The sequence below is a fragment of the Emydura macquarii genome, unplaced genomic scaffold, assembly GCF_026122565.2.
Source record: "Emydura macquarii macquarii isolate MOO-44397 ecotype Brisbane River unplaced genomic scaffold, CSIRO-AGI_Emac_v2 contig_312, whole genome shotgun sequence".
In the NCBI taxonomy this organism is placed as follows: domain Eukaryota; kingdom Metazoa; phylum Chordata; order Testudines; family Chelidae; genus Emydura; species Emydura macquarii.
This window is the reverse complement of record NW_027130449.1, coordinates 12,037,429-12,058,195: the sequence shown is the minus strand read 5'-3', so window position 1 is coordinate 12,058,195 and position 20,767 is coordinate 12,037,429. Positions and strand designations below refer to the sequence as shown.

At 46.3% G+C, this 20,767-nt stretch overlaps 1 protein-coding gene across 1 annotated transcript in view; it reads left to right on the top strand.

Moving 5' to 3' along the window:
• DRD2 (dopamine receptor D2) overlaps nucleotides 1-19,828 on the top strand; it is a 54,359-nt gene extending 34,531 nt beyond the window's left edge. The window contains exons 2-8 of the mRNA XM_067562908.1: nucleotides 2,304-2,607; nucleotides 14,158-14,267; nucleotides 14,675-14,811; nucleotides 15,893-16,083; nucleotides 17,568-17,654; nucleotides 18,525-18,858; nucleotides 19,635-19,828. Of these exons, the coding sequence (XP_067419009.1) occupies nucleotides 2,335-2,607; nucleotides 14,158-14,267; nucleotides 14,675-14,811; nucleotides 15,893-16,083; nucleotides 17,568-17,654; nucleotides 18,525-18,858; nucleotides 19,635-19,828 (1,326 nt within the window). The 5' untranslated portion in view covers nucleotides 2,304-2,334. The remainder of the gene's footprint in view (nucleotides 1-2,303; nucleotides 2,608-14,157; nucleotides 14,268-14,674; nucleotides 14,812-15,892; nucleotides 16,084-17,567; nucleotides 17,655-18,524; nucleotides 18,859-19,634) is intronic.
• The last annotated feature ends 939 nt before the right edge of the window (nucleotides 19,829-20,767 follow it).

Sequence of the window (20,767 nt, the reverse complement as noted above, 5' to 3'; positions counted from 1 at the left end):
CACAGACAGATTGGATTCAGCTTTCACAGGTGGACAGGAGTCAGGACCTCAGGCTTATGTCATCTCCGTGAACATTAACTCAGTGCTGCACCAGGTCTGTCCAATAACAACTCAAGTACCACCTCCTGTATCACCAGTACTTCTTTCTGAAAGGTCTCCCGTTCAATCAATGACCCGTCCTGATCAGCTTAGGAGAACTGATGGGAGCACACAGTGGCCTGACTGCAGTCTAGTGAAAAACAATAAAAATACAGAGGGGCCAACCAGGAGTCTCATGGCAGAGCAAGGTAAGCAGCTCCCAGCTTAGGTTCCAGTGCATGCTGGAGCAGCAGCTGTTTGTATCAAGAGAGAGCAGAGAATGTCAGGCTTTTGTTGCCATTATGGGTGTTGCCAGCTGGTCAGCCGGAGCAGGGCACTTCTTGAAGGAAGGAGATAGGGATTGGGAAAGTGACGCCCGGTTTATATTTTCTCTGTTGTCTTGTTCATGTTAATGAGGAGCAAGAAACCAATGCAAAGCAGAGGAAATCTCATTAAAAGCATGAAAGGAAAACGACTCAGGAACGATAATAGGAGCTTAATGCATTAGCTACACTTGGAGTTGCTCTGATTGCATGCTGGGCTGGCGCTTGGACTGGGTTTGATGCCTCCTCCTTGTGCGGGTGCCAGCTGCTAGTCAGCTTTTCCAGTGTCAGGCTTGTACCTGGGTAATTCTCGTTCGATTTCCTTGCAGCCTTGAGACCAGCTGAATGAATGTTCACAGGTCCTTACGTGCAGTTGTCAGGGCTCATTTGGGTCCCTTTTCAACCCAAGGCAGCCGTCGGTTTGGGGAGCGTGGAAAGCAGTGGCTGGAGGGTGTCAGGGTCAGCGCTACTAAGAGATGATGGACAAATCACTGTGAGTGGCGGAAGAAGGGACCTCAGCACTGGCTGAGGTTGGTCTGGCAATAGGAGAGCGGAAGGCAGTGTGATAATGCAGTAAGGGGAGAGAGGGTCTGGGGGGGCTGCGAATTAACGCACTAGCCTTTCACCAGTGGCGGTCAGGACTCAAGTTCTCAGTGGCTGTGAAGTGGCAGAATTCCTCTGCAGCCCATGGAGCAGTGCCAGTTTATACCATCACAGTTAACCCGGAGGTTCAAATCCTATTTAGAAGTCAAATGGATGCATTTAGGCCTCAGTTTTCAAAAGCGTCCCCCTACTCAGGGTGCTCCGCTTAGGACACCTCGGGCCTGAGGACTTATGGCTCCCACATGAAGTTATGAGAGCAGTGGGGGCTCAGTGTCTCTGCAAACCAGGTAGCACGTCTCTGAAGCTGGGATGCAGCAACACAGGCACTCAAAATTTGTGCGCTGTTTGGAAATTCTGGGCCTAAATGATCTCATCCTAATCTTCTGGGAGCTATTTGTCCTCCTCTGTAAAATCACAGGTTCACAATACATCTGGCAGCCTCGGCTTTGACAAGGCTGATCAATGGAATAACAAAGAATGCTGCAGGTCAGGATCGAAGAGCATTGGGATCGAGTGCATGGGCAGGCTTGTGTGTGGGGAGCCAAGGACCGGATTACGTGTGGGCCTTGTCTGTTAGATGTTAGGTTCAGAAAGTTCAGCTGCCCTTGTTTGCTTTGTGAAAACAAGCCAAGCAGTTGCATTTCCTGGCAGGGGGGATGACTGGCGGGCAAATTACTGCAGGACAGAAAGGGTGTTCTAAGAGTGTTTGAGAGAGGAGATTTCCATCTTAAAGAGGTTTAGACAAGGCTGGGATGTGCCTCCAAAACACATACGCATCTGTCACAGGAAGCTCTGAACATACAGAAGTTCAATCTTCACCTATTGTTGAGGTGGTCATAACAAAGGAGGTTCCACTGGAACCCAGCTGTGAGTAGCAGTGATACACTTATTCAGGTTCTATCTACCTTGCAATGTACTTCCACAGCATCATCATCCACAGACGTAAATGGATTTACCCTCACAACGTCTCTGGGAGACAGCGAAGAATGATCTCCACTCAGTACCTGTGTAGCTGGGGCACAAAGAGATAAAAGGCCACATCCTCAAAGCTGTTTAGGCACCTAACTTCCTTTCAGGGTTTTCACCTACGTGACTTGCCTGAGTGACTCAGACACAGCCCAGAGCTGCTGAGTCCTACCCCAGTGCTTTGACCCAAAGACCAGTAAATGTCACAGCCTATGCAAGGTTTACTAGCTTATAGGATAGAAACATGGAGCTGCCCTCCATGAGCTGGTGTGTGCATGATGGATTTGTTACACCCTGGTCTCTGAGTCTCATTCGGCTTCTTCTTTGTGGCAGGGTGGAGCTGGAACCTGGCATTTTCACCTTCATGGATCCCCTGAACCTGTCCTGGTACAATGACGACAGGAACTGGAGCAAGCCTCTCAATGGTTCCGACGAAGGACAGAAGCCACACTACAACTACTATGCCATGCTTCTCACCCTCCTCATCTTCGTCATCGTCTTCGGCAATGTGCTGGTGTGCATGGCAGTGTCCAGGGAAAAAGCCCTTCAGACCACCACCAACTACCTGATTGTGAGCCTGGCTGTGGCGGATCTCTTGGTGGCGACTCTGGTGATGCCCTGGGTAGTCTACCTGGAGGTAGGTGCATTGCTTTTGTAGCATATCCTCTGCAGGCCAAATATTTCTGGTGCATATATCCAGAGAGTGGAAGATTAGTGGCTTGGACATCAGCTATTTAAAGTGTGGCTCTATTCAAAACAACAACTGACTCTCAGTAGTTTCAAGAAACAAATGTGCTCATTTCTAGACCTGTGAATGCAACCAAGAAGCTGAGAGGCAGGCTGGCTCTTTCCTATCTCACACGTCATCACCACATACAAAGGTTCTGGAGGCTCAGTTAGGTCCTCTGTGATACCCGTGCGGCTCCACCGTCTTCGGATTATGTTCTCCGTGACATGTGCAATCCCATTGCCTTCAAAGGGTTTGCTCAGGTATAAGGGTCTGGTGCTTAGTACACGAATCCCTGAGCATGCACAAGAAAGAAGAGAATCCAGAACATTTTCTCTTAGACCTACTAGATCTGCAGGGCTAAAAGGAGTTTGACACTCAGACCACATTAATTCAGGCTGCAATGTCAGCAGATTCTGCATACACACCCAGAGCAGGTCTGAGGAATAAGAAGGAAACATCTTTACAAGGCATTAGAGTGAGATCCTCAGCATGTTATAAACCAGTGCCATTTCAATGGAGCTACACTGCTTAATAACATCTAAGGATCTGGCCCTTACATGCCCTGAAGCCATAGATTTAAATTCCAATAAAATTGCTTCCACCCTTTATTCTTCTGAGGTGATCAGTTGAACTCGCTGTAGATAATTATGTGCAGATTTTTTTTTAACGAGACCTTAACTAGGAAGATCCGAGGGCTTGTCTACATATACAGAGCTGGTGAAGACACTCGATGCTGATGGGAGAGAGCTCTCCCATCAGCATAATAAAACCACCTCCACAAGAGGTGGTAGCTGTGTCGGTGGGAGAAGTTCTCCCGCCAGCATAGCTCAGTTCAAACCGGCGCTTATGTCGGTGTAAATTTACGTCGCTCAGGGGGGCAGTTTATTCACTCCGCTGAGTGACATAAATTACGCTGACATAAGCTGTAACGTAGACATCGCCTGCTGCTCAATATAGACATTAAAGCTTCTATGGCACTTTTGGGAAGAACAGGATTCCCCATGAGGTTCTTGGTCATATTTTCTGCACCACAACTGTTGTTAATCATCTTGTTTATTATTGTGGTGCCTAATACAAATTAAATGAATGCTAGTATTACAAAGAAAAACAAAAGCCGTGGAATGCAGGCCTGGCTTGACATGAGTAATTGGACACAGGTGAGGCCTCATTGCTTGGGAGACAGGATTAGGGAGGTAGATGGCTCAGCAGACTGGAAACAATGTCTGTACTAGCCAAGATAAGGGGAACACCCAGGGAACAAATTACAACCAGCAAGGGAACGGTGGGGAAGGTGAGCCTGGAATGTAAGATGAGGCAAAGAGTAAGGAAGGCATGGACAGTGCACACTATATAGGGATAGGTTCCTACAAAGTAACCACGCCAATCCCAGCACATGTGATGCAATGTGTAGTAAATGCAATGTCACGTGTAAATGTAGAATAAGGAAGAGGTCTGCCGTGTAACTTGGATATGTGGTGTGCCCTGTGTCCGCCACCTCCAGCTGAGCAATCACTCAGCGTAGCTCTGCTGTACGCCAAATAAAGGAACTGGAGTGATGAGGCTGGAGTCACTCTGCATTCTTGGGGAACCAAGTGGAAGAGGACTGGGGGAAACCCCAACAAGGACTAACTTTGAGTGTGACAAGGGTTTTTCAAGATACACAGTGGTGTGCGATGCACACCCAAGCACAAGAATGGGCCTTTATCAAACTTCATTGATGCTGTGTGTATAAACTACATCGAGTCCTGACCAAACACAGAGGACCATGGCATGTTTCTTAAGAACCGCAGCAGTAGGGAAAATGTGCAAAATGTAAATGCAGAGTTATTGTGTCATAATATATAAGAGAAACAGAATCACAAGGGAGCTACTTGTCACATTACAGTAGTTAGAGTGTCACTTTGGTATAAAGGATTTTATGCCTCTGCATGTACAGCCGTGTTTGAGTGGCACTGTGTTTTGTGAAAGCGAAATATTCCCAAACTGCCAAGCATTTAGCTGACATCAAATGCTCCTTGAAATCGTAAATAGCTAGAAAGAGCGAAGTGCAATGTGTGGGAAAGGATAATAGAAAGAACAAGGCCCTTGTTCTTCAAATCTTTAGAAAAACTTGTGTGTGTGTGTGTGTGTGTGTGTGTGTGTGTGTGTGTGTGCGCGCGCGGGAGAGAGACAGACACAAAGAGAGAGAAAATGTTACTTTCTTTGGAGGCTAATAAATTCAGGGAATAGGATACTAAACAGTTAACCCCTTGTGCAGAGAACGATCTCACATTTTAGGTACCACTTAAAGGCGGAAGTGGTGTTTAAGTTGTACTTGGGCCTTGTGCTAGCCTGCTGCACAGGGATGAGTTGCATCCACAGGCCCTAAAGCACTGGGTAAAGTTCTATCCTGGCTGTCAAAAAGTCATTACCCTTGCTATTATCTGACAACTGGCGGTGACCTATGTGAAATGAGCTTCAAGGGGTCTCAATCCAATGCCTGGTGGATAGGTGTCCATATCCTCCTCAGAATCATTACCAATTTGCTTCTGCTTGGCCGCTATCAGGAGAAGCCAAGGGATTGAATAAGCCATGGAGACTGAACATCTGTCTGTCTATGTTTTGGTCTCTGCACACCTAGAGACGATCCTTTCAATTAGGGTTGATACACATTAAGTCAGAGGAAAGGAAGGACACTTGTTCTGCTACTGGAGTCTCTAAATAAAGTAGTAGACACCCAGGGCTGTTGATGCAGCACCATTTACCAGTGCTAAATTCATCTAAGTAGAAAAATAAATAAATCCGTGATATTTCCTTCAATGGTCCTTCTTTTAGACAGGTCTGTAATTGGAGAGAAACTGGAGGGTTTTTTCCAGACGACTCCATACATTCAAAATTACAACGTGAAAGCTAAATTGCAAGCAAAACAAGCAAAAGATTAGGGCCGCAAACCAGCAAAGCACTTGAGCATCTGCTTAACTTTAAGCACATGAATAGTCTCACTGAAGGCACTGGAACTATTCACGTGTTTAGAGTTAAGTACTCCACTGGATCAGGGCTCAAGGCTGCTACAGAAGTTCAGTTATTTACTTTATAGAGGTAACACAGAAATAATCAGCCCTGCCAAGAATTCTGAACACACTCAGACAGCAAATGAAAAGCCCTTTGCTGAGACCTCTGCTATATTTCATGGCAAGGAGCTTGATTTTAATTTGCTCACTGCCGAATTACTGGACTTTAATCTAATCTACAGCCCTGAAGTCAATTGGAAACATTTATATAGAGCATCCCCACGAGGTATCTGTGGAGTCTAAAAGGGAAGAGGAGTTTGCTTTATAGTACAGTTGGTTGCCACTGTGCTGAGAGCAGACTGGGATTGCTCAGGTATTTGAATACTGGGGTTAGATTGTGCCCCGGGTAAGAGGTGGTGCATACACAATTCCGGAGGAAGAGCCCTAAGAAGCATTGTGTTTCAAAGGCACCCCACGCTCACCCTGAATCACAATTTCCTCCCCAGCTTTCTCCTTGCTTTGGGAAGGAGTAGTCGTTTGCTGCTTGCCTACACCATCTCCACACAGTGCCTGCTTGCGCATGTATACCCAGACCGCAGACACGGGTAACTGCACAGTGTTGTATGCAGGGTTCTTGCTTCCCTTTACTCCCCTCCAGGGGTAGATAGTTCACGTCACAATCTAGCTCTTAATCTATATAGAGATCCTCAAATCTTGGAGATCCTCAAATGAGAGACTCTGTACAAATTCCATTCGTAATTGAATGCTATATTAAAGCTATGCAATTCCAGATAATACAGTAATGATTAATATTACCCATGTCATCCACCTTTTGCAACTCTTTTCATGAAGATTGCACATAGATTCAATAGTTGTTTGTGGTGCTGTTGCAGCCGTGCTGGTCCCGGGATACGAAAGAGACAAGGCAAGTGAGGTAATATCTTTTATTGGACCAACTTCTGGTACAAGCTTCTGAAGAAGAGCTCTGTCTAGCTCAAAAGCTTGTACCTTCCACTAGCATCAGCTGGTCCAATGAGATCTATTACCTCAGCTGCCTTGTCTCACAAAAGTGGGGACAATAATGGATACACAATTAGAATTTAATTACTGGCCAGATGTAGCAAAACACTTAAGCGCTTGCTTAACTTTGAGCATCTGAATAGTCCCAGTTACTTCAAGGGCTCGAGCCTGCAAGGTGCTGTCTGCTCTGGCCCCGGTCCTACAAACCATTTAACCACATGCTTAACTTTAAGCAGTGCATAGTCCCGCTGAAGTCGATGGGAACACGAGTGCGCTTAAAATTGAGCAGGTGCTGAAGTGCTTTGCTGGATCCGGGCTAGAATGCTCAGCAGCTTTCAGGATCAAGCCTTCAGAGAACTGCTCACGTGCCTCGAAGCCAGCTCGTGCTCTCTTGAATCAGGGCCCGCAAGATTTGTTTGTAAGAGTGATTGATTAGTCAAGCAACTGATTTAAATGGTGGAATCAGCAAGAAATGACTTGTCTTTTCCTAACCATATCAGCTGCTCCATACATGTCCAGCAATACCTTGTCACATCTAGCACCTACTATTAAGGACAAATGTTTGGGGAGCTTAATATCCATGTTTGCTTAGATGTAGCTCATTAGCCTTTCATAATTGTTTGCAAACCCTCTTCACATTGATGCACTGCAGTGGGAAATGGATTGCGTTAATTGTGCCCTCCGGTTAGGCTGTGTGGGTTCTAGTTAACTGCAGAAATCAGTTTTAACATCATTGCGGGGGGGGGCGAGAAGAGGAGGCAGGATATTTGACGGCATGTCAGGAAAACTGATAAACCCAGATCAGCAGGATGTAGAATCAGTAATGAAGATTAATTCACACTTTACATCATGCAGCTTAAACTGTTCCCCAGAAGGTAGACATCATATTGCTGGGGGTTCTTTCTTCTGCAATTAGCCGAGAGAAAAATCTAATCAGTCATGAAAGTTGGAGCTGGACCAGTCCTAAGAAGTTCCCCAGCTCGTCTCCCCTGGCACTATATGTATCATTGCCTACAGGACATCCATTAGCGACGGGTAGTCACCACTACAAGTCTGGGGGCATGGGGAAGGGATTCCAGTTCGGCTACATCTGCACGGCAAGGCAGTGGTGTGATTCCCAGCTCACGTTCACGTACCACACCCACCTTAGCTCTCCTCTGAGCTAGCATGCTAAGATGAGCTGTGCGGCCACAGGAGCATGGCCAGCGGCAGCAAGGGCTCGCCCTCCCACGTACAAACCTGTCCACATCCCGTCGGTACGTACTCAGGATTGCTAGTCCGGGCTGCCATTGCCACTGCCCCTGCCGCCTCAGCTGCCCTCCTGTTCTTAGCCTGCAAGCTCAGATCACAGGCCTAGCTTGTAGTGGAGACATAGCCTTAGTCATCAGTTCAATTAAAAGCAAACTGGAGTAGTTGCCATAGCACCCAGGACAAACTTCACCCCCTGCCCTGTGCTGGGCAGGCAGAACAGCAACCTGCACTGAATTCTGAGACTTCCGTTCTCTTCCCTTAAACACGACGTCCATCTAATGCCGGGTGCCGGGAGCCCTGCTGAGTGACGTTCCGAGAAGATTGAGCACCGACTTAGCATTGCATCTCCCTAATGATCCAAATTAAAGGGACTCACTTACTGGTAGAAGAACCTAATGTATTCTTCCCCTCCTCCGCAACTCTACTAACTCAGTCTGCTATTGATTTGCCAGTGGGATTTCTTGCTATTGGACAGAGCCAATGCTGCTGAAGAAGCTGATCAAACCCAGTCTCAGGAGGTATTCTCAGAAGCACAAGTGAGACTTCTGGGTTACCTGCTGGTTCTAAGAGCTTTGGTCCGGCCCTCTTATTTCCCACTGGAGATGCATGAATCCCCTGCTGGATTTCAACCCAGTGGCTGCAGTATCCTGGGTTAACACAGCATTAAACTCGTCTATTTAAATTGCATCTCAGCTCAGCTCTAGTGAAGGAGAAAGGAGGCCATCTTCCATAAGGGGGTGGTTTTCCAATGTAGGTTCTTTGGGAGAAATTGGTAAAACGAATCTTAGGAGCCTTGGAACTTTCTGGAAAGGGCACGCCATGACTCCGCAGCGCACTCTGACCAGTGTAGGAGCTACACTGATGGACTCAAAATGGAGTCTTGTCCTGCCTCTGCCATAGTGTAGACATAGCTTAAATGGATGCTGATGTGTCACGGTTTCAGCCGGCCACTGGTCGAGTTCAGGAAGGGATACGTTCATCCAAAATATATTCTAGGAGGGCTTTTTTTTTAATTCTCCTTCCTCTGAAGCATCAAAGATGACCCTGGCTGGAGAGGGGACACCGGATGGGGAAGGCCAGGATTCTGAAGCACCGAGAACTCTCTCTCTCGTGGCTTGGATGGCTGGTTCTTGCTCACATGGTCAGGGTATAACTGATCATCATAGAAGGGTTCGGGAAGGAATTTCCCCCACAGGTGAAATTGGAAGTGACCTTGGGGCTTCTTCACCTGCCTCTGCAACATGTGAGTGCGGGTTTCATGCCAGGATTTTCTGGATACATCTCAACTCATCACTTCCCTGCCCCGGCAGGGGCCTCAGGCACTGGTGCACTTTGGTCACTCCTATTCTCTACCTGTAGCACATAACAGTCTAGTCTCCTCTGAGCTGTAAGACTTTGGTCTAATTTCGGTTGTTGGGTTTAGTGTGTGAGCTCAGCGTGGTGCTGGTGGCCTGAGACACACAGGAGGTCAGATGAGATGATCGGGTGGCATCTTCTGGCCTTAAACTCTATGACTCTCTGAGAAAGCTGAGACGTGGACACAAATTAGCCAGGAAAAACTGAAGGTGATCGTCAGAGTAGGAGAAAAACTCTTTGCTTTCACAGACACTGCTGGCATTGAGCAGGATTTCCCCCAGGACTAGCACAGACGCTGTGAATGCCCAGTGCTTTGTGCTTCATGGAAGTCCTGAATCAACTCTGCCGGCCCTGGGAGGCAAGGAATAGGGAAGCGGCACAGGAAGGGGTTTGCAGACTACTAGCTTTCCTCCCTTTGTATTATTAATTAAAGATGGGCCATAGCCTTAAAGTTCAGACCCTGATTCAGTGGGAAGATGATTAAAGCTGGGGTTTGAGGTTCAGCTGAATTCCTGCTATAAATATTCGAATAACTCAACGGTGTCTCCCCTTGTGCGACTGGTGTTCCAAGCTGCCGCAGACAGAGTTCCCATCTGAGCCCGCCCTTGTGCGATGCAAAAGGAAAGCCTGGGACATCAGCTTTTGTGTTTACTACCAAGTGGCCCTTATGCAATGGGGGTGTGTGATGCTCCCCCACATCTGAATGGAAAGTTCAGCATGTTGAATTCTTTGCACAGGAGTAACTGACAATCCAAAGTGCATGGCAGTCGCGAATCAGACTCAAATTCTTTCCTACATTCAGATATTCTGCAGTTTGTTCTGATATTCTGACCCTATTTGCTGTCAGTCCAAAGACACCCAATGCATTTTCTACCCTGCCTGACTGGGTATCATGTTATTTGCAGGTGGATATGCCGGGTTCTTCTGTGACTCCTTTCTGAAGCTACATGTCCTTTCCCATAAAGCCAGGAATGCAGAGAAACAGACATGTGGATTCTGAGAAGTGCAGTGCTTGGTCGAGGAGGGGGAGTGGAAAGAGGCTGCTGCCAGCTTTGCTGAATTTGGATAGTTTTCAAAACAGTGCTATCTAATTCCTAATTCTCCCCGGCTGATAGGATCAGCGCTGATGTCTCTGGACAGATCTAGGGTTTGCATTTTAATAGGTCAGGTTGCTGCAGGGAGCTTCAGCGTATGAGCATCAGGAAACTTGAGCTCGAGTTACTATTCTTATGGAAACAAAGGACAGGTGAAAAGATTTGGGTGGAAGGATAGTTCCTTGCCACACAGAGGTGTTGTGCAGATAAAATCCACTGAACAGTGGGAGGCCCTCCCATACGATGGTGATTAAGGCCATAGAAGGCCCTAGACTGATAACAAAAGTTATACAAATAATTCTCAGCCTTGGCAAAAACAAGGGGGAAAAAAGGACATTTTTATATATGTGAAGAAATAAAAAGATTTTCATTTCACCGGGAGTTATCCATTTAAACCAGGGCTCAAGTGGACACACGTTTCTTTGTCACAAGGCTGCTGACTAGAAAATGCCTTTTTGAAATGACATTCACTGGGTTTTATATTTAAAAAAAACTCTTTAAAAGTTTCAAAAGATGGAAATTGGAATGAAATGATTTTATCAAAGTTAAATATTTCAATTTACCTGAAATTATTTTTTCCCCAGAATTTTATTTCACAGGAAATTTTTTTTTTAAAAATGGTTTTTGTTCCATTTTGGAATGGAAAAAATTTGAATTTGATGAACTTAATGGAAAATCTAGTCCTACATCACTTGACATTCAATACAAGCAACAATTCACATTCTGCAGAGCTTTCAGACTCTACAGAGGATTGCAGTGTGCCTTGTGTTTCATTACAGATCAGTTTAATAATAACTGAGTCTGTGGGGAAAATGTCAAGATTGTAATTTCCACCATTCCCTATTTGTATTGATCCCCTGCAACGAGACAGTCTCACTAAATGCTGTACAACATGTTTACTTAGACCTGACAAGAAAACTTAAAAGAACAGGACAAGTCTTGCATCTAAGCTCCAGCGTGTCCACGAAAAAATAAATGAGCAAATAAAGATTTGAGGAACGAGTTATTGTTTGGGATGCATTTGAGCACTGAGTTTGTTTCACTTGCAATTCATTTGCAACTGTTTGAGAGAGAAAAAGATAAAATGGACCTGGAGGGGGGGAGATGGAAAAGAGAAGCCATAATTCACCTGTGAACGTAACAGCACAAAACAAAACAAACTCACTGACATGACACAGACTGTCAAAAAGCCGTATTATCAGTTCTGGCCCTAGTTTATTGATGTGTGTATGGCACTTTGAACATGCAAAGCATTGTGCATGTGCAAAGCCTCATTAACACAAGCCCTGGCAGGCTGTGGTTAGTGCCCCTGGGATTAGTGGGAGCTGCTCTAATCAGCTTCCTTGTCCGCAACAATCCCCTTTACAGGGACGCTTGTTCTGTTAGATCTCGTCATTTCTGACCTGGATTATGAGTTTCTCACCCATCCTTTTGAACTGGGAGAAGCTAGCAAAGCGGACGTAAAATGGGGTGTAAATCCTTCTCCTTCTATGAGCTCATGGCTCCTGTTGAGAACCTCTGCCGCATAAATCTACCGAGGAGACTGAACTCAGGCCTGTGTATATGACCGTAGCTGGGATTCGTCGCTGACACAATGGCCCCTCTGCATCCCTCTAGCCACGTGACTAACCCTGGTGCACTGGGATCTTCCAGTGTTCTTCCTGCATGCCACAGCGATGGGATGTTTCCCTGATATTTCAACAGGGGCACACGCATCCACCCCTGGGAATCCCCAGAGGTGCTTTTGTCTAACAGATAAAAGGGGCTGATGGGTTAAGGTTTAAAGCCGCCAAAGAAGCAGATCCCAATATCCTTAACGCCCCTGCAGCTAGAACAGGGCTTTCTCAAATGGGACTCAGAACCCCTGTCCCAATTCCGAGGGTCTAGGGAGGCATTAGGCAAATTCCTGGCCCCAGCTACACAAAGGGTGAGCTCAGGGCAGCTGAAGAGCTGACTCCAGGTGATGATTGTCACAGAATAAAAACAAAACCTCGTTGGTGAGGCCTCTCCCCTCTTCACGTCCCTCTGCGTTCTCCAGAAAGTTACAAGAGTTCAACTTTCCAGCCTGATTCAGGACAAGAACAAAATGGCAAAATATCAGCTCTAATAGAAGCATATATCCCAAACTGCCCCCCCCCCAACTTTTGTGGTTCTCCCATCGCTACGCAGCTGCACACTTCACTGGGCTGCAGTACTAACACTGCACTAATCTCACAGCATCCTCAATGAATCCTCAAACTAGTTGAGTTTTGAATCAGCAAGAAGCTGATTGCAGCTCTGAGTTCTACCTGGCTGGCAAATCTTTGCCTTTGGGCAAATTCTAATCAAGCCAGATTATTTATGTGATAGTGCCCTTTAAATGCCTTTTAAAAAAAAAAGTATTTGTCTATCACTCAGCCTTTAATGCAGCCTCTCTCTCTCCTTTGTTCATGTTATATTGCCTACGATTATGGGCTAAGAAAGCAGAAATAACTCTGAAGACTAGAAATCTTATTCATTCCTATTCCAAATGCAAGAAGACTCATTTATTTATATTAGAGGGAAATATGCTTTTCTATTTGCATACTGAATGCAATAGTTCCACTACTCACCATTAAACTTAATTGCAAAATTTGGTTTTAGTAGCAAGAGAAGAGATGAGAACAGAGCTCCTGGTAACTGGAAATATTATAATTAGTCCTCTATCCTCCTTATGTAACAATGCATGTCAAAGATCTTTTGTTATGAATTTAATCCATCTTCATTCATAAGAATGTGTAACATGAGAGTTATCTCTTCTATTTTTATATAAGCAGAAACAATAGGCTTGTCTCATGCTATTTCCATTACTGCACTCTGCGGAGTGTAATTGAAAAAAAAAAAAAACTTTTAAAAAACATTCATGTTTTGCTAGTTTAATTTATCAATTATTATGCATAGTTTATGATGCAGGGTTTGTTGCAACATTTTAAGGCCCCAATTAAGTCATTAGAACAAAAGAACGGCCATACTGGGTCAGACCAACTAGTCCAGTGTCCTATCTTCCAACAGTGGCCAATGCCAGGTGCTTCAGAGGGAATGAACAGAACAGGCCATCATCGAGTGATCCATCCCCTGTCGTACACTCCCAGCTTCTGGCAATCAGAGGGTAGCGACACTCTGAGCAATGGGTTGCATCTCTGACCATTTTGGCCATTGATGGACCTGTCCTCCATGAACTTATCTAGTCCTTTTTTGAATCCTGTTATAGTTTTGGCCTTCACAGCATAACTGAGTCAACTCACTTTGACTTCAACGGAAGTAGCATTTTCTTATGTCATGGCTGAATTTGGTCCTAGGTTAGTATCTGTCATTTGGGCTGCCTAATGGGAAGGTAGAGTAAGAAAATGGAATTTAAAAAAGTAAAATCAGGCTCAGTATCAGGGGAAATGTTCTAAGGATGAGATCCTGCTGGCTCACAGCTCAGTCTCCTGCTCAAACTCCATCACTTGGGACTTTTTAAACTAGACAGGATAAAGCACTGGAAGATATAAAGAGCAAAATCTCCTGTATTGGCTCAATGTGGTATTGACTGGATGTTACCTGAGTCCCCCTCTAACTTCTATGGATCAAATTCTGCTCTCATTTAAACCAGCACAACTCCAGAGTAACTTCACTGGAGCCAACAAAACGACTCTCTGCACTAAGAACAGAATTCGGCCCTTTAGGACTCTCTCATCCTGGCTGCTGGAATGATTGCTCTCATCCAATTTCCTCTCTTCTCCAAGGTGGTTGGTGAGTGGCGATTTAGCCGGATCCACTGTGACATCTTTGTCACCCTGGACGTTATGATGTGTACGGCCAGCATCCTCAACCTCTGTGCCATCAGCATTGACAGGTGAGATCTCCCTGGGGGCAGGAGGAAGGTCCTGCCCAGCTCAATGTGCTTGGTAGGAAGGTGTCTGGCACAAAATCACTTAGTTTATGTGCTTCTGCTCACATTTAAAAATGATGGAGCAGACGCCAGTGGGACAGCAATAATCTGGAGAAGGTATATGAGGCTATGGCATAGCTGTCTTCTCTTTAGAGGAAGGGGATTGAAAACCACATCAAACAGGCTCTGGCCTCAAATCTTCCAATCAAGGGGCTGCAGAGACAAGAGAGGGGGTTCATCCCAGCTTCTTGAGATCTCCTAGAGCTAAATCTGCCCCTGAGATGTCTCTGGAGCAATTTCCCAGATTTACTAACTGTAAATTTGCACGTGGCCAAGAAACAACACGCCGGGTCTTTGTCTTCGTGCTGCAGGTACACAGCAGTAGCCATGCCAATGCTCTATAACACACGCTACAGTTCCAAGCGCAGAGTCACCGTCATGATCTCCGTGGTCTGGGTCCTATCGTTTGCCATCTCCTGCCCACTTCTGTTTGGTCTCAACAACACAGGTGAGCCGAGCCTGGTCTGCAGCTGGCTATTGTGTGTTTCGTGCTCTCTTCTGCCCCACCGGGTGCCAGAGAGGTTTGTGTTACTAGGGAAGGAATTCATATGCGTGAATATTAAGAGTTAGGATCTGGGTGTTCCTGTGTTCCTTCCTATTCCAGGTGTCCTGTCCCTTGGCCAATCAACCAGCCCTGAACCTGTTGCCACTCTTACTCTTCCAGGCCTATTGCCCCTGATAAATCAGTTTTGATGTCTGTCCCGTCTCTAAAAGAAGCTTGCATAGCACTAGCCAGCACCAGCACCCAAAAAGAAGAGAGAAGGTTATGTCTTAAAATCTATCGCAATAATGGGCAGCTTACAAATAATCAGATAGCTCCATTGACGCAACAGTGGAAGATACACTCCTACAACCATTATTTTTAGGGAAACTAGCTGGCCGATGGTATGGGATCAATAGAGCTTGTCACATAGAGGGCACTGCTCTGAGGTTGGTAGAAAATGGTCACTCCTCAGTTCCAGGTGCACCTCTTGCTGATCCACGTGAAGGGTGCTGGTCTCAGCCCTGTTCCTCTGGACAGGTGTCCACATCAGAACTCCTCCCCCTCCAATAACAGCTGTTGGGCGATCTTAAAAGAGGACTGAAATATCTAGAGTGACTTCACTCCCCTCTCAGTTCCTACAGCTGGGGATGGCGGGAAGCCGTCTGGGAACTTTGCATGGCTGCTGCCCACACTGTTCCGATCCTGTGGCTAGCTAGTGAGTTTCAGCACCTTTCCACCTGCATTAATTGTGAGAGAAAGACATCTATTTTCCCTTGGATTAGGGCTTGGCCTGTGATTTTCCAAGGAGCTGAGTGGACTGAGACACCCAGCTCCCAAGGACTTTCCGGGGAGTTGGGTATACGAAGCAGTGTGACAATCCCTCTCTTGGTTTGGAAATTATTTCTGGAGGAAGGTGGGAGAGCAGCTGTTCCCATCCCCCAGTGGGGGTGTTCTTGTGGCGAGAGAGAGAGAGAGAGCGCGAGAAAGGCTGGTTCTAGCTCCTAACAGTTGGGACGATGCTCCTGCAATCTCTTGTGTCTTCCAGACAAGAATGAGTGTATCATTGCCAACCCTGCCTTTGTTGTGTATTCCTCTATCGTCTCCTTCTACGTTCCCTTCATTGTCACCCTGCTGGTCTACGTACAGATTTACGTAGTGCTCCGGAAACGCAGGAAGCGTGTCAACACCAAGCGCAGCCCCCATGGCCTGGACTCGGACACTCAGGCACCACTGAAGGTAACCAGACCCTACCCTGCCCCTCCCAATTGCCACCTTCTTTCCTTCCTGCTCCCATTCTTTCCCTAAAGTTTCCCCTGTTCCCTTCCCAAGTGACACCGGTTGGTCTGAATGAAACAGGGAATTGTTAGAATAGATAGTGTGTCTTATGCCTTTTGGGAGTCCTGGCTGGCCACAGGGTACAACAGATCACTGGTGGAAACTTCCCAAGTCTCCCCTGACCTCAAAGGATGTTCCATCAGCAAGTCTGTGGTAGGATCTGCTTCATCAAACCAGTCTGTGTTTGCATGAGCTCTGCAGAGTCTCAGTTGGGTTTAAGTTATCCACCTGGGGCTTGAAGCTAGGGTACTTTAGTCTTTCACTCTGAGAAGGACTCTCTACTCCATGCCAACAGGGGGGACACAATCCCTCACCATCCTGTTGGAATTTATTCCTTCAAACCGTAGAGCTAGCTTAAAGATATTTTATTTAGCAGTAACACAAGAAACCTAGAGGTCCACATCCTGGAAGATAAAATAAAATATCTTTAAGCTAACTGTGGGCTACAATACCAAGGGTTGGGCCTTTCAAAGCACCCCAGGCAATTTAGCTTTAAAATTAACAGCAGATACAAGGTTAAAACCCCCATGCCGCTTTGAAAACTTCAACCACGGACTTCAACCACCTCCCACTTCCTTCTTTCTTGGCCACCTTTTACATTTAGGGCTGACTCTTTCCCTTCTCTCCTACCAGAACAAAGTGCAAATGTGGCAGTGGTGTCAGCTGGTGTTTGCCCGTGGTATGGTGCATGTGTCTGTACTGAGAAATGAGCTGCTGTGCAGATCACTTGCCACTACTCTAGTACCCATTGGGAGAGCTAGTGCCATTTTGCAGGGATGTCCACTAGGTAGCAAGTTCTACATGGCTCATGAACAAGGAAACCTGTGGGATAGGCTCCGGAACCATGGTGACGGCTGCCCCAGAGAGACGCGTGTAAGAACACAGCTCTTGATACGTCACATGCAGCACCTCCCTGTCTATCATGCAGAGCGCATGACTTGCGTGGAACATCTGCGACTGATCAAGGTGACTTCAAGTCCAGCAAAGAGTGTGTGGGCCATGAGGACACACGTCACAAGTTCCCTTCTTAGTAAGAAGTGAGAATTGATTGATACGGATTTGTAGCCCCAAAGGAGCCATCTCCAAACTGTTCCTCGGCATTTCCCTCAAAAGCCAGCTTCTAGTCAAGCAGGGCAGCATGGAGACAGAGAAGTGGGAGTGGATTGAGGAGCCACTATGTCCATGAAGTGTCTTTCTCATGGTGAGAAAAGAGCTGAGTCCCTGGGAACCACCATCACTCACTCCTCAGAGTAATTTTCCAGCCTCCTTACCTTCTAAGTCCCAGCTATTAGTTTCTGTGTTTAATGTGCCACATTCCTCTTGCCACCTGCCCTTCTAATTCCCACCTGCTTGTGTAACCTGAGCGCTGATGCTTGCCCCCTTAGGACAAATGCACTCATCCAGAAGATGTGAAGCTCTGCACGGTCATTGTCAAGTCCAATGGGAGTTTCCCAGTTAATAAGCGGAAAGTGGTAAGCGTTACAGAGGATCGTCAATGCTCCAGGACAAGCATGGTCTCCCTTTGCCTGTGCATGGTGCAGAATGAATTGGGGGTGGGGAGGGGGACTTTTTCCCCTACCCTAAGAAAGAAATGTTCTGTGGTAACAAAGGGAATTCCTATGCATCATCAAAACTTAAAGGGTGCTCTTCCATTTCCCCAAAGACAAGACAGTTTTGAATTGCTATATCGCCAACCCCCAAGTTAAAATATCAGGACTCAGTTCCTCTGCTGCCCCCAGCCATCAAGAGATTAGATTAAAAATCATGAGATTTTTTAACAATGATCAACTTGTGGTTCTTTTTATTTGCCTTCTGGGTGGTTTTTGTATTTTGAGACATGGATTGTTTTCAGGTTTTTGTGCAAACCTGGGGGAAAAAAATTGAAAATGGGCATTTCCCAGGGAAATTTCTGTTTGGGGGGTGGGGAGCCATCTTCCAGTTAAGTGTTCTTCTGATATAAAATCTTCAACCAGCTCTAGATCTGAGGCTGGTAGGCACTCCTCTTTGCTGAGCCTTATAAGATAGTGGAATGACTCAGGAAAATCAATGAAGCATCATCAGAGTCAGAAAGACCAGTTCCTTGCAGAATAATGTTCACAGAAAAGGGATACAAATAAGGGAATATAAGCAAAGAAATGAGCTGACTGGACTGCTCCCCCAGTTTGGAGCTTCCCCCGTCCTACCTCCCCAATGGCATTCTCCCCTCTCTGCCTCCTATGCAACCAATTTATAAACCTTCAAGACCCAAGTCATATCCCTGCTCCCTTCACAGAAGGCTGCACTCCTTGGCCCCAACTGCATATTTATTGGCCTTTCTGTTGGGGGTTTTGATCTTTGTGCAGGAGGCGGTCAGTCATGTGGAGGAGATGGAGATGATGTCCAGTACCAGCCCCCCTGAGAAAACCAAACACAAATCAACCCTGCTGAGTAACCACCAATTGGTCATGCCAGCCACTTCCAACCAGTGCATCAATTCCACCCTGGAGTTGCCATTGGACAGCCCTGTGAAAGCGGAGAAGAATGGGCATGCCAAAGACAACCCAAAGACAGCCAAGGTCTTTGAGATCCAGTCCATGCCCAACGGCAAGACAAAGACCGCTCTGAAGATCATGAGCAAGAGGAAACTCTCACAGCAGAAGGAAAAGAAAGCCACCCAGATGTTAGCCATTGTGCTTGGTAAGAACTCAGTTTGGCCTCCTTTGTGGTCCATTGGCTTCCCCCAGGACTAGTCTTTTCATGTGAAGGTCCAATGAGGACTATTTTGCTAATCCCATAGACACAGAGGCACAGTTGCTGTTGGAACATGTGAGAAAATATGAGGAGGAGCTTAGTGGGCAATGCATGGAGAGGAGGAGGAGGGAAGTGAGGATATTTTCAAGTGACTATCTGGAGATAGAGTGTCGCCTTCTGAAGGTGAGGTGCTTATTGCGTGTTTCCCTGGATAAATTCAGGGAAACATCTATGCAGTAAGGCAGCATGACACCAGTAGGAAAGCCAGGCAAGGTTCTCTCTCTCTCAGAGCAGCACAAAAGGACAACCTCATCTAAGTCAGAGAGTTGCCCAACTCTGGGGAATCCTGGGTGTGGATTAGCAGTGGCTGGCCAGGGGCCGGTGTGATTTATAATCTATTTCAATCACACGCCAAAGGGCAGAGAAGTCTGAAACAGGACCGACAGCTCTGCGTGCCCAATTCTCTGCCGGAGTAACTGCTTTGAAATCAATCAACTTACAGCAGCTTAGAAAACATTAAGTGCTTAGATACTTAGGGGACAGGCTTTAAAAATAGTATAGAAAGACACCAGACCTACTGCCCCTGCAGGAGCCGGTTTTCTATTACCAGCATCAGGGGTTTGATTGTTGGATCTCAGATAGCATTGAGCATCTGCACAGGTCTCCCAGGGTCAAAAAGACAGCTCACTGCAATCAAACCCGATTCTCTCCTTATTTCCCAGGTGTTTTCATCATATGCTGGCTCCCCTTTTTCATCACCCACATCCTGAACATACATTGCAACTGCAACATCCCGCCGGCGATGTACAGTGCCTTCACGTGGCTCGGCTATGTCAACAGCGCTGTCAACCCAATTATTTACACCACCTTCAACATTGAGTTCCGCAAGGCCTTCATGAAGATCCTCCATTGCTAAATAAAGCCTGAGAGCAAGACAATACCATGCACACACCACATACACACACACACAGGTGAATCGGGACTCACGAAAAGGCCTAGTATTTTCACATAGGGCCATGGGCCCATGGTGTTAAAACAGTGCCATGCCCACATCCCTGTATAGCTGGGATGGAATGGGTGGCTTCAAGTGGGATGCTCTCTCTCATTCTTCAGGTGACCTTTGGACTTAGAGATCAACCCAAAGGGCAGTTTTAAGAGCTTCTCTCACACTGTGTTTGAAGAAACAGAAGCAAAAACTATGACGCACTCATTTGCTACCTGCCTGTGGCCAACTGACCTCCAGTGCATTAATTGTGAACATTAGCAGAGCCAGCAGCGGACAGTGATTGGTCACTGCTGCTGGTTGCTCACATGGTAACGTCATTGATACAATTCTCACCAAAGATGCCGACATCTTTTCTGCTTTGCAATAGGAGCCAGAAAGCCAGAGCTGATCGGAACTCCATGCAATTGCTTTGCCATCACCTACGGCTGACCAGTCCAGTATCAAACTGCTGAAGCCTTCAGACAAAGGCTTAGAGAGGTGCCAAGTGGGCTAAGAAGGTTCTGCCATCGTACAAGATCCGATATCTACAGACATGTGGGTCGTGGGTACAGGAGGAGAAGGGAACCATGTGGTGTCATAACACCAATGTAAATATGAACAAACAGGATGAATTGAAGAGAAGCCCAAGCCAAAAAAAAAAAAAAAAAACAAATAAAGAGAGAAACAATATAAATGACCCCTTGTCTTGCATGGTACGTATTGTGATTCAAAGGGTACCCACTGTCACCACCCATAAGCCAGCACAACAGCCAGGTCCACCTGCCAGGATTTTCATCTCCAAGTTACAAGTTATCATACAAAGTTAGCTGCAGAGTGACGATGTCATTGATATAGCAGTATGATTACAAG